This window comes from Cajanus cajan, chromosome 2 (genome assembly GCF_000230855.2).
Source record: "Cajanus cajan strain Asha chromosome 2, NIPB_CcT2T_4, whole genome shotgun sequence".
Lineage (NCBI taxonomy): Eukaryota > Viridiplantae > Streptophyta > Magnoliopsida > Fabales > Fabaceae > Cajanus > Cajanus cajan.
Window position 1 is genome coordinate 73718914 of NC_138518.1, and position 13839 is coordinate 73732752.

A 13839-nucleotide genomic window follows, 5' to 3' on the forward strand; every position below is an offset into this window, starting at 1 on the left:
GACTGGTTGTGCTTGACGGGAACTTGGGCTCATCCTATGACGTGGCGATTTCTTAACGACGATGATGCCAGGAATCCGATTCTGGTCTCTTTGTCACAATGAGGTCATGTCGTCTATCTTGTACCCTTGTCCACTTTCGTCCCCAACCAAAACATAATAAAGCTTATTAAATTTTACAATATATTAGGGCATAGAAATTAGATTCCAAAATAAACACGACACGATAAGGTAATAATAATGTTTGGCAAAAAGTGTTTTGTGCGGATCCAAATAGTGCACCATTCAACTCACACTCATCCCATGTCTACTAAGACTCTTCAACTTCACCATCATTATCCATCTTGTCTTGGTTTCCATTGAAATAGTTTGATGGCTCCGAAACTCGTGAAAACGGGGTCGTTCCGTCACGGTTTGGCGGAGAAGAAGGAGAAACTTCTCTCGGCGAAGAGTGTTGGCGAAATTGGCATGCAAGAGGAAGAAGAGTGGAGGGTGGTGAAGTGGTGGAACACGGTGAAGAACCTGACGGAGAAGGCATGGGAAATGGGTCGTTCTGATCCAAGGAAGATTATTTTCTCCGCAAAATTGGGACTTGCTATGACCCTTATTTCCCTTTTGATTCTCATCAAAGAACCCTTCGAGGATATGAGTCGCTATTGTGTCTGGGCCATTCTAACGGTTGTCGTAGTCTTTGAGTTCAGCATAGGTACATTAACAATTAACAATACAAATTATATTTTCTTTCTGTGGTGGGGCACTTGATTTCGTTATTCCTTTACGTACTTCTTTTCTCTGTTAGAGCTAGATGTGAGTGTCACTGTTTATGTGTGTTCATTTAAGGGCTCAACTTCTCATGCTTTTGAATTAGCTGGTTTGATAGTGAGATTCGCTTCGTTTTTTTCGTTCTCCTCGCATGTGGAGTTGAGTTGGTGAGAGTGAGATATACACATGACTATGTATCTGAATTTTGAGGAAAGGTGTTTTTACTCATGTAGTGCTCCATGGAACAAGTGCAACTGGAAATCAGATATTTTCCTTTTAGCAATTGTAATTTAATTTTTGTTCTGTTGAGAAAATTGTCCCAAGAAACGCAACTATCTTATTTACAATTGTGAATGAAAAGTCCCACAACCGATAAAGATAAACATGTTTAGTAACATATAAATGAGAAAGATCCATAAATCCCTGTGTGATTGAATCATGACCCGTTGATATTGTTCTTTCGTATGTTTAACTGCCTCGTATTCCTAACATGTTTTGTCACAAAATAATTTATTTTTTCATGGTTGAGAAATTGTAGGTGTTGTTGATCCTGTTCAAAGCTTCAAACCCTTTTCATGTTTTCCATTGGATCAAGGGGGTCCATCTGTATCTAATCTATCTACCACTTAAATTCATAGCAAATTATAATCAACTATATTGCACTATTGCAGGGGCAACACTGAGCAAGGGGTTGAGCAATGGATTAGGGACCTTGACGGCAGGAGGACTTGCTGTGGGGATGGCAGAGTTATCAGCATTGGGTGGAAAATGGGAGGAACTTATAATTATTATAAGCATCTTTGTTGTAGGTTTGGTTTCACACTCACTTTCCTTTCATATGTTGTTTATCAAAATTTAGTTATATGATTTTGATCCACACGCGTGCTACAAGCTTGTCTTCTGACTAACTGGATGATCGATACTTAATAGGATTTTGTGTCACCTATACAAAACTATACCCTACCTTCAAGAATTATGAATACGGGTTCCGCGTGTTCTTGATCACGTATTGTTTCATCACAGTATCCGGGTATCAAACAGGGGAATTTTTTGATACAACTATAAACAGATTTTTTCTCATTGCACTTGGTGCTGCTGTATCTTTGGGAGTCAACGTCTGTATATACCCAATTTGGGCTGGTGAGGATCTGCATAATCTTGTCACACAAAATTTCATGGGTGTTGCCACATCTTTGGAAGGTATTCTACAATATTTTCTTCATCATTGCATTTCATTCTAGTTAGTACCACTTAGATAGCATGAAGTAATGTCTTTTACCTTTATGATCAGGTAACATAATAATGTAATATTTGCTTCCATCATTTATAGTTTTGGGTTAACTATTAAGTATGATATTACTGTCAAACTTTAAAAAGTGAAACTGTAATAATAAGTCAACACATATTATTTAGTTGGTGAATAACTTAAGAAACTCATTATCAAAAATTGATAGATTTTTGTTTATTAATCATTAATTCTACACAGTAATCCTGTAATAAAAAGCAACTTAGATTAAAATTATAATAAATATTTTCATTATCATAATTTCTATTATAATAACCATGTCTCCAATTTTAATCAAGGACTTTCTCAAGTTACCTGTTTGATCAAACAATAAATATAATATTGACTTAAATAACAGTACTTTATAAAAGTCAGGCATACATATTTATCCCCAATTGTATAACTCTGTTGAACTTCTCCCTCTTTTTCAGGTGTCGTGAATCACTACCTTCATTGTGTTGAATATAAGAAGGTGCCATCTAAAATTCTTACTTATCAAGCTTCTGATGACCCGGTGTACACTGGCTACAGATCGGTTGTTGAATCTACAAGTAAAGAAGATTCATTGGTGCGTCTACTTCAGATTTCTCTGGTTCATGAATATATATATTTAACATCATTTTGACTCATTGTTGTATGCTTGTGATTGAAGTTGGGGTTTGCTGTCTGGGAACCACCACATGGTGATTACAAAATACTGAAATATCCATGGAAGAATTATGTGAAATTAAGTGGGGCTCTAAGGCATTGTGCATTTACGGTCGTGGCTATGCATGGATGCATACTTTCTGAGATACAGGTACTTCTTTGTAAGGGAACTTTTTGGTTCTTAGCAAAAAAAACCCTCAAACTTTTGCTTTTCGTTACGAAGAGTGATGATTGATGAATAGTTTGCTGAGTTCACTTCTCTTATATTCTACGAAGTGGCTTATATTAAGTGATGATCTGTCATTTTAGTATTTTTGGTTAGAACATATTTTTAGATAAATTAATTCAGTTTGTATTTAATTACTACTTCTACACTCATTTTCAATGACATTTCACTTTTTAGAAATATAAATAGTATGCACAAAATTTCATGTTGAAACTTGGTTGCCCTTTAGTTGTAACTCCTACTAGTAAAAGAAAAACATCGACTTTCTACTGCCGTGACAATAATACTGTGAAATTGACATGATTCTTTTTAGGAAAGAATTTAACGTGAATTCACTCCATGTATAGTAGTAACCAAGTTCATGGCCGGTCCAATGGTGGCCAAAAAACTCCTTTATTTAGGCCTCTCAAAAATTAATTTACTTGTTAATAATATCTTTAAAAAAATAGTAATTACTTAATAATTAATATCAGTCTAAAAATAGTTGTCTTATAAAGCTTAAGTAATATGTTAGGATACAAAAAAGTCTCATATCCATAAAATAAGAGAAAAAATAACAATTTATAAAACACACACATACTCCAATGTTATAGAGACCTTTTGGATGATGATTAAAAGCAAAATCGTGAGAGCTTAGGCCCAAAGCGGATAATATTTCATCATTGTGGAGTTTTAAGCCCAAAGCGGACAACATCTCATCATTGTGAAGTTGTGTGTGAAAAACCTGATAAAAAAACTCTTATAAAATATCTCATATCTGGTATAGAGTCGCAAGGTTAGATGCGGTAACAACTCTCATAACCCCTCATAACTCATAACATATAATATGATATATAAAGATAGGGGAGGATTATTAGGATATCTCATATTTGGTATAGAGTCGCAAGGTTAGATGCGGTAACAACTCTTATAACCCCTCACAACTCATAACATATAATATGATATATAAAGATAGGGGAGGATTATTAGGATACAAACAAGTCTCACATCTTAAATAAGAGAAAAAATAACAACTTATAAAGAACAACCCCTCATAACTCATAACATATAATGCAAAACACAACCCCTCATAACTCATAATATATAATGTGATATATAAAGACAGAAGAGGATACAAACAAGTCTCACATAACTCATAACATATAATATGATATATAACGACAGAGAGGATTGTTAGGATATAAACAAGTCTCACATCTTAAATAAGATAAAAAATAACAACTTAAATAAGAGAAAAAATAACAACTTATAAATCACACACATACTCCAATGTTAGAAAGGTCTTTTGGGTGATGACTAAAAACAAAACTGTGAGGGTTTAGGCCCAAAGCGAACAAGTAAGGTTGGATGTGGTAACAACCCTCATAACTCATAACATATAATGTGATATATAAAGACAGATTCCGCTGCATGAAATGTTAGATCCCTTATTTGAGGGGTAAATAAGAGAAAAAAGATAACAACTTATAAAGCACACACATACTCCGATGTTAGAAAAGCCTTTTGGGTGATGATCAAAAGTAAAACTATGAGAGCTTAGACCCAAAGCGGACAACCCCTCATAACTCATAACATATAACGTGATATATGAAGACATATTCTGTTGCATGAAAGGTTAGGTCCCTTGTTTGAGGGGTAAATAAGAGAAAAAATAATAACTTGTAAAACACACACATACTCCAATGTTAGAGAGACCTTTTGGGTGATGACCAAAAGCAAAATAAGAGAAAAAATAATAATTTATAAAATACACACATACTCCAATGTTAGAGAGGTCTTTTGAGTGATGACCAAAAGCAAAATCGTGAGGACTTAGGTCCAAAACGGATAATATTTCATCATTGTGGAGTTGTGTGTGAAAAACCTTATAAAAATAACTCTTATAAAATATTCCCTCAGACAAATATCATAAAATAACCTCAAAGCGGACAACTCCTCATAACTCATAACATATAATATGATATATAAATACAGATTCCGTTGCATGAAATGTTAGGTCCCTTGTTTGAGGGGTAAATAAGAGAAAAAATAATAATTTGTAAAACACACACATACTCCAATGTTAGAGAGGCATTTTGGGTGATGATCAAAAGTAAAACCGTGAGGGCTTAGGCCCAAAGCGGACAACTCCTCATAATTCATAACATATAACATGATATATAAACACAGATTCCGCCGCATGAAAGGTTAGGTCTCTTGTTTGAGACCTTTTGGGTGATGACCAAAAGTAAAATAAGAGAAAAAATAACAACTTATAAAGCACACACATACTCCAATGTTAGAGAGACCTTTTGGGTGATGATCAAAAATAAAATCGTGAGGGCTTAAGCCCAAAGCAGACAATATCTCATTATTGTGGAGTTGTGTGTGAAAAATTTTATAAAAATAACTCTTATAAAATATTCCTTCAGACAAATACCATCAAATAACCTCAAAGCGGACAACCCCTCATAACTCATAACATATAATGTGATATATAAAATAGATTTCACTGCATGAAATGTTAGGTCCCTTGTTTGAGGGATAAATAAGAGAAAAATAACAACTTATAAAGTACACACATACTTTAATGTTAAAGAGGCCTTTTGGGTGATGACAAAAAACAAAACCGTGAAGACTTAGGCCTAAAATGGACAATATCTCATCCTTGTGGAGTTGTATGTGAAAAACCTTATAAAAATAACTCTTATAAAATATCTCCTTAAAGAAATGCTATAAAATAACCTCATCACGATATTATACACGTCATTTTAGCAAGTTTCCAACTTTTTTACTGGCTGAAAACTTTGACCTTATTAATAGTGTTTGGTATAAAAAAAATTTAGATTGTAGCGCTTTTTAAAATGCTACTTTAAATAGCATTTTTTTAAAATGCTAGCTTTTAACTTTTTAAATTTAATTCCTCGTTTTGCCTTAAAATATTTTTATTAAATTTCTATTTTATCCTTATGTAGTATAAGATTAATATAGTAAAATACAAAAATTGAAAAAATAATTCAAAATAAAAATTTAATTAAAATAATTTATCTATCAATGAAAATATTACAGTAGTTTAAAATTAATTACAATTTATAATTTAAAATATCCCAAAATATATTTTTATCTATAAAATAAAATTAACACTTAAATAAAAATACCAAATAAATATGTTTATTTCAGTTATTTTATATTTTATCATCCGCTTCGACAGATAATTATACTAAACGCTTATAATTAGTAAGTTAACTTGAAAGCTTTTAGTTACTATCTAGCTTTTTAGCTGGATTTTTTTTTTTTAGCTTTTAGCCAACTTTTCAGTTACTTTTGTAAAAATATCCTTATTAGAAGAAAAAAGGCCTATCATTTTAAGAGTTGACTCTTCTAAATAAAGAGTTATAATCATTAGTTAAAAAGCAACTGTTGAAATTATAATTATAAAATACTCTTTCTAATATGCCTTTTTTCTAAACGATCTTTATTATTGACTTAAATTGATTAGAAATTATAAATTTTTGTAAGTCTCAACGTATTTCTCTTGATTTAGAGGTGGAACATTTCAAAAATTGTGATTTTTAACTAATTTTAACTAACAGTAGAGAAAGTAATAAAAAGAGAGTATTAGTAACATTTTTTGATTAATTAAATGTCTATACTTGTATAGTAAATTATGTAATTATATCAATTTCAATTGTTAATGTCTTAATTAATGATTATAACTTTTCACTTTACTTTTTTGAATAAAATCCACCCTTTTAATATTTTCAAATATATATAATTAAGGAGTTTAGCTTAGTTGGTGAACCAACCAATATACATAAGTTATTATAAAATATTGGTCTCGAGTTTGATTCTTATAGATAAAAAAAATAAAATTCATCTTATAAGGTTAAAAAGTAAGATTACAAAAGAAAGCCTGAGACTAGTTTTATTTTTTTGTAGTCTATGTGAATATGTTAATTGTTTTTTAGTGTTTCTTGGGTTAACTTTTTTAATTAGTTTTATGTAAATCTATTTTTCATTTGTTATAAGAATGCCTTAAAGTGGTTGTTTTTGTTTGAGCTCCTTTTCCAGTTTCTTGTTCTCCTTTTGTGAGCATTTTGCAACACTTTTCTCAGTAATTTCGAATCCAATTTTGTATTAAAACCTAAAAGTTAATATCCTTATTATCTAACATATTTAAGTACTTGAAATGGTAATGTTCTTATTTTGGGATCAAAACATAAATGCTTGACCTTATTCCATAACAATCTTGGAAATTCCTTGTGTTCTATCCTTTCTCGTGGCCCCAATGATTGCTTAAATGAATCTTTTATCATTGAAATCCGACTGTCTCATCTTTTATGAAGCAATATTTATATCATGTGTATCGATATTGGCTGTTGGCGCCAATAACAAATCCAGGTTCCTGCCTTTAAAATATATCAGTTGGCTTGTTTCACACTTTTCAAGAACAATCTCAGCCCCATATTTTTCCCTGAGCTGAGTTTCAAAATCCCACACGAACAACATGTACTTGATCATGGCATTCCAAATGCATCAACTTTGTATGTTATGTAGACAGTTGGTAAGCAGCGTATTCATATCTTACAATTACGCAAGTTCGATTCTGGTTGTTGATGTTAGGATGTTATAGGTGAATAATTTGCATGTATTTCTGTAAGTGCTAGTTGAGTTTTGAGACCTGTCTTGATCTGATTTGTTTTTTGGGATCCAAGTCACCTAAACCTTTTTTATTTCTCATTGAACAATTTGTTGGTTCTCTACTTTTTCTACCCTTTTTCCCGAGATATTACTTATAGGTGTGTATAGTGTGTACTTAACATCCTTTTGTGATACATAGGCCCCAGCAGAGATGAGACAAGTTTTGCGCAGTGAACTTCAGAGGGTAGGTTCTGAAGGGGCAAAAGTGTTACGTGAACTTGGCAACAAGGTTAAAAAGATGGAGAAACTAGACGAGGGAGACTTGCTGTATGAAGTGCACGAGGCTGCAGAGGAATTGCAACAGAAGATTGATAAAAAGTCTTACCTTCTTGTCAATTCAGAGTGCTGGGAAATTGGAAAGCGCCCAAGAGAAGAGGAAAGTGATGATCCTCAACAAGAAGACGAAGAAAGAAATTTTCTGGAGTACAAGTCTCTGAGTGAAGCAGTACTTGATCTCAGAACAGTTGAAGTTCCAAATGCATGGGAAGGAAATTTAACTCAGAGCAATAACTCTTCTATGCATGCAACCAATGCCTCTCAAAACATGTTTCGGAATCAGTTTTACCACAAATCAAATGCCGTGGCCAAAGAGGGTCATGAATCACAAACTTTTGAAAGTGCTAGTGCGCTATCTCTAGCAACATTTACATCGCTTCTCATTGAATTTGTAGCAAGGCTTCAAAACCTGGTGGATTCATTTGAGGAATTAAGTGAAATAGCAAACTTTGTTGACCCACGTGAGCAACGAGCACCAGCACAATCTCGTGGATTTTGTAACAGGTTGTTTAACTGCTTAAATTCAAGGACTGAAACATGATCTTCCTTATGTCAACTTGAAATCTTATTAAGGATTGGAACATTAACTTGTTCATGTCAAGAACATTGTCTTGCATAGACAGAGCTACTAAATGAGAATATGCATTATTGATTCTTGACTACTCTCCTTACTCAATTATGAGTAAATTTAACTAACTTTTATGTTAATAAAAAAAATAATATCAATTAATTTTGTTATTCTTAATTAAAAATTAATTTATTTCTATACTACCTTTCATTTGTACTTGATATCACGAATAAAAAAATATCATTGAAAATAAAATTTCAAGTTAAATTTATTTTAATTTCATTTTAGTAACTCATTTGATCCAATGACGTAAATTTGAATATAGTGATAAAACATTCCTCTCACCTAGTCACAAAAACTAAATTCTACTTGATAATAATTACTATATTTGGTAAATTACATATATTTTTTATATGAGATAATCTTGAGTAATAAAAGATTATTATTGAGATCATAAGTTAACAAATTATTCTTATATTCTCATACAAACAAATATTCTTGTAAGAGTTATTTTTCAAATAATGTTTTTTTATTAATATATTAATATTATTTTTGTCATTTTTATCATTATCAACATCTCTATTATTGATTCTATTATTGTTGTCACTGCAACCATCTCCAACATCATGTAGTGAAAATAATAGAAATATTTATAATTGAATTAAATTTTAATTTTAATGGTTTATTATTTTTAGTATTGATTCAATGATCATTATTAATTTTTCTATTCTTGCATAAACATTCTTACACGACGCATTCTCATATGATTTAGAAAAATATTTCTTCAACAATCTATATGCTAAAATAAACTTAGAAAGAGAAGAAAAAAAAGTAATATATATAATAAGTATATGATCTATAAGAAGAAAAGAGATAGAGAAAAATATGGATATTTGAAATACATATATATTCAAATATCATTACTTTATGATATAATATCATATATCTTCTAACAGTAAATTATAATCTCTTAGTGTATTGAGATTAAAGATAGATACAAATTGGATTATATTAGATTTAAGATATATTTTTATTTGATCTAAACAATTTCATTTGCTTTGAATTAGTTTAATCTTTTTTTTTATTATTTTATTTCTATTTTGAACTAATAAAATTTAATCATAGTTTAGTTTGGATAATTAGATTTATTATTAAAATACTAAGAAGAAAATTATATTAGACAATATGTATATTAATTTAATTAATTTAAAAAGGAATATTTTTATATTAAAAAAGCAATTAATTAGATTTGCAATATAAGAATTCAATTATTAACAAATAAAAACTTATATAAAAAGTTTTAAAGTCCTTAAAAGTTTAATCTTTAAATCAATAAAACTGAACCTAATTACATAAATATCCAATACCTTAAATGAATAGCTATCCTCTTATGGGGAAAAGAAAAAGAAAAAAAGAAAGAGAGAGAATAATGTAGTGGATTCCCGATAGAACGCAGTTGTAGTTCTTGAATCTTGACGGGAATTCGGGCTCATCATATGACGTGTCGAATTTGAAACGATGAAGGTGCCACTGCCATGCACCCCATTCTGGTTTCTTCTTAGTTCTTAGTCGCCATGATGTCATGTCTCTCCGCTCGTGTTCCCAAAGAAAACAAACCAAACGAAACACGACACCATAAAATATATTAATAATAATATATGGCAAAAACAAAAACATTTGTGCGGATGCAAATAGTGATGTACAAGGCAAGCCATCACGAGGACCTGACGAACTTTGTCTTTGTTAATAATATCTTCACACTTCACACTCACATGACGCGAACACTCTACACATCTCAACTTAAACACAACACAATATATAGTAACATTATCAACTATCTTCATTTCCGTTGAAGATGGGTCCGAAATTGGCGAAATCGGGGTCGTTTCGTCACGGTTTGGTGGAGAAGAAGGAGAGGCTTCTCTCGGCGAAGAGTGTTGGTGAAATTGGCATGCGAGAAGAAGAGCAATGGAGGACGGTGAAGTGGTGGAACAAGTTGAAGCGCGTGGCTGAGAAGGCATGGGAAATGGGTCGTTCTGATCCAAGGAAGATTATTTTTTCTGCCAAAATGGGTCTTGCTTTGACACTTATTTCACTTCTCATTTTCCTCAAAGAACCCTTCAAGGATATGAGCAGATACTCTGTCTGGGCCATTCTAACTGTCGTCGTAGTCTTTGAATTCACCATAGGTATAACTACAATTAATACAATATGCATGTATTAGAAATGCGATGTGCAAGTGTTTATGTGTGTTGAGTTAAGGGCTCAAGCCTCAAGCTTTTGAATTAATTAGATGGATAAGCATATTTGCTCTGTTTTAAATCATTCTCCCCACGTGTGGAGTTGATTTGGTAAATTACACCTGGATTAGTATCTCTATTTAGAGGAAAACAAGATTGTCTGCACTGCAGTTCCGAAAAACCATAGGATTAGGAACATGCAACTGGAAAATCAGACATTTTCATTTATGCAATTGTCTATAAATTTTTTTCTGTCACAAAATGAATTATTCTTTTATGGTTGAGGAATTGTAGGTGATGTTGATCCTGTACTTATTTTAAAGAATAAGTACGGTAGTTTGATGTGGGGAATTTTAATTGGAATAGTGAGTAGAAAACTAATTGAATAATTGACCATGCGGGCCACCGTTTTAATTCTCTTCTTTAATGTTCATGGATTCAGTAGCCTCTGTTGCTTTCTCAATCGGTTATTTCCATTTCATGCTTTTAATTGGATCAAGGGGGCATATCTTTCTAATCTGTCTATACATTAAATTCATGAGTAATGAATTAATGATACACGCGACAACTTTCTCAATATTTTAATCATTTTGTACAAATATTATTTCTCTAAATTCATTGTAAATTATAATCAAATATAATTCATTTCTACAGGGGCAACTCTGAGCAAGGGGTTTAACAGAGGGTTGGGAACTTTGTCGGCTGGAGGACTTGCTCTGGGGATGGCAGAGTTATCAGCATTGGCCGGGGAATGGGAGGAACTTATAATTATTATAAGCATATTCATTGTAGGTATGCTTTGTTTCACAATCACTTTCCTTTCGTCTCTTGTTTATGAAAATTTGTTATACCTTATATTATGATCACGTGTGTGTTTCTAGCTTATGCCTGGTTTTCTGACTGGCTGTGTGATTTATAGGATTTTCTGCCACCTATGCAAAACTATACCCTACTTTGAAGCCTTATGAATATGGTTTCCGTGTGTTCTTGATCACGTATTGTTTCATCACTGTATCCGGGTATCGAACTGGGGAATTTGTTGATACGGCTATAAATAGGTTTTTTCTCATTGCACTTGGTGCTGCTGTATCTTTGGGAGTAAATATCTGCATATTCCCAATTTGGGCTGGTGAGGATCTGCATAATCTTGTTACCAAAAATTTCATGGGTGTTGCAACATCTTTGGAAGGTATTGGTACAATATTGTCTTCATCATATTTCATTTCCGGTTAGTATCATTTAGTTTGTGCTTCTCAAACTTGTTTCCTAGGTTGTATAACTCTGTTGGGCTTCTTTTATTTCAGGTGTTGTGAATCACTACCTTCATTGTGTTGAATATAAGAAGGTTCCATCTAAAATTCTTACGTACCAAGCTTCTGATGACCCGGTTTACAGTGGCTACAGATCGGTTGTTGAATCTACAAGTAAAGAAGATTCATTGGTACGTCTACTTCAGATTTCTCTGGTTCATGAATATATATTTATCATCATTTTGACTCATTGTTATATGCTTTTGATTGAAGATGGGATTTGCTGTCTGGGAACCACCACATGGCAATTACAAAATGCTGAAGTATCCATGGAAGAATTATGTGAAATTAAGTGGGGCTCTAAGGCATTGCGCATTTATGGTCATGGCTATGCATGGATGCATACTTTCTGAAATACAGGTACTTCTTTGTCGCTGAAATTTTTGCTCTCCATTATGATGGCTATTGAGTAGTCATCTGAATCCACCTTTTTCTACTGAACATCTTTTTGTGATACATAGGCACCAGCTGAGAAGAGACAAGTTTTCCGCAGTGAGCTTCAGAGGGTAGGTTCTGAAGGCGCAAAAGTGTTGCGTGAACTCGGAAAGAAAGTTAAACAAATGGAGAAACTGGATCGGGGAGACTTGCTGTATGAAGTGCACGAGGCAGCCGAGGAATTGCAACAAAAGATTGATAAAAAGTCTTACCTTCTTGTCAATTCAGAGTGCTGGGAAATTGGAAACCGCCCCAGAGAAGAGGAGAGTGATCCTCAACAACAACAAGGCCTATTTAACATGGATGCAGAAAGAAAATTTCTTGAGTACAAGTCTCTTAGTGAAGCAGTACTTGATCTCAGAACAGTTGAAGTTCCAAATACTGGGGAAGGAAACATAGCTCAAAGCAATAACTCAAGCGTGCATGCAACCAATGCCTCTCAAAACATGTTCAGGAGACAGATATCTTTGCCTTCTAATATTTACCACAAATCAACTAACGTGCCCAAAGAGGGTCGTGAATCAAAAACTTATGAAAGTGCTAGTGCACTATCTCTAACAACATTTACGTCGCTTTTGATTGAATTTGTAGCAAGGCTTCAAAACCTGGTGGATTCGTTTGAGGAATTAGGTGAAATAGCAAACTTTGGTGACCCACTTGAGGAACGAGCACCCGCATCATGTTGTGGGTTTTTGGACCAGGCTGTTTAACTGCTTCAAATGCAAGGACTGAAACATGGACTTGCTCATTCATGTCAAGCTTCATCTTGCACAGTAGAATCTGAATTACTTTGGAGTGTTGCTAACTTCAAATGTAGATTGGTTGTAATGGGGACCCTTTTTGGTATCTAGGGATGCGAGAGTTAAGAGACTCGCATTTATACGTACCTAGTTGAAATTCTGATGAAAATTGCGAGAACAATCTTTGCAAGCAGTTTTCATATCAAATAATTTAGTTTCGCGATTATACATCCTAACGTGATGTTATTAATCTTCTTGATTTAGAGTTTAAATCAGTCTTCTTATTTGACAGTAATAGGATTTAAAACTAAGAATCCAGTATACTAATCTAATCCCTCATTAATGAGAAATCAGATATAAGCATCTATATTATATTATGAGTAACCACATTATATTATTACATTTGTCGTATAGACGTTTAAAGATTAAACAATATTATTTTATATTATTTTTACAAAATTTCCGCATAATATAAGGCTTTGCTTTGTGTTATCACTGTTATGGGAATTGGTGATCAAAGTTAGATTAGATAAAAGGAGACCCATTGGACTCAATAGGAGTCCAAAAGCCCATTTTAGTCATAAAACCACCCTACTCACATACAAGTAACACACATTCTTAAGAGTTAAGAGAAAGGAGAAGCGGAAGAGTGTATGTTGCATTTCACATCGC

At 32.8% G+C, this 13839-nt stretch overlaps 2 protein-coding genes across 3 annotated transcripts; both read left to right on the top strand.

The window, feature by feature from the left end:
- The first annotated feature begins 202 nt into the window (after positions 1–202).
- LOC109803461 (aluminum-activated malate transporter 9) lies at positions 203–8536 on the top strand. Its single transcript, XM_020365046.3, has 6 exons — positions 203–703; positions 1431–1568; positions 1690–1959; positions 2476–2612; positions 2697–2843; positions 7738–8536. The coding sequence occupies exons 1-6, from the start codon at positions 370–372 to the stop codon at positions 8413–8415; spliced, it is 1704 nt and encodes a 567-aa protein (XP_020220635.1). The 5' UTR covers positions 203–369; the 3' UTR covers positions 8416–8536.
- A 1601-nt stretch (positions 8537–10137) lies between these two features.
- On the top strand, positions 10138–13403 carry LOC109803136 (aluminum-activated malate transporter 9). 2 transcript variants are annotated; one of them, XM_083069023.1, is made up of 6 exons: positions 10138–10631; positions 11337–11474; positions 11602–11910; positions 11987–12123; positions 12206–12352; positions 12454–13403. In XM_083069023.1, exons 1-6 carry the CDS (start codon positions 10298–10300, stop codon positions 13135–13137), a joined length of 1749 nt encoding a protein of 582 aa, XP_082925149.1. In that variant the 5' UTR covers positions 10138–10297; the 3' UTR covers positions 13138–13403. The 2 variants fall into 2 exon arrangements, with proteins under 2 accessions (XP_082925149.1, XP_020220177.1); XM_020364588.3 differs by having other exon boundaries at positions 10141–10631; positions 11602–11871.
- Positions 13404–13839: the final 436 nt, after the last annotated feature.

Excerpts from the sequence above, each read along its gene's own strand:
- LOC109803461 (XM_020365046.3), top strand. The coding sequence starts at position 370 with ATGGCTCCGAAACTCGTGAAAACGGGGTCGTTCCGTCACGGTTTGGCG. Across the intron at positions 704-1,430 it reads AGTCTTTGAGTTCAGCATAG|GGGCAACACTGAGCAAGGGG; the intron begins GTACATTAACAA and ends GCACTATTGCAG. Across the intron at positions 2,613-2,696 it reads CAAGTAAAGAAGATTCATTG|TTGGGGTTTGCTGTCTGGGA; the intron begins GTGCGTCTACTT and ends TTGTGATTGAAG.
- LOC109803136 (XM_083069023.1), top strand. The coding sequence starts at position 10,298 with ATGGGTCCGAAATTGGCGAAATCGGGGTCGTTTCGTCACGGTTTGGTG. Across the intron at positions 11,475-11,601 it reads TATAAGCATATTCATTGTAG|GATTTTCTGCCACCTATGCA; the intron begins GTATGCTTTGTT and ends TGTGATTTATAG. Across the intron at positions 12,124-12,205 it reads CAAGTAAAGAAGATTCATTG|ATGGGATTTGCTGTCTGGGA; the intron begins GTACGTCTACTT and ends TTTTGATTGAAG.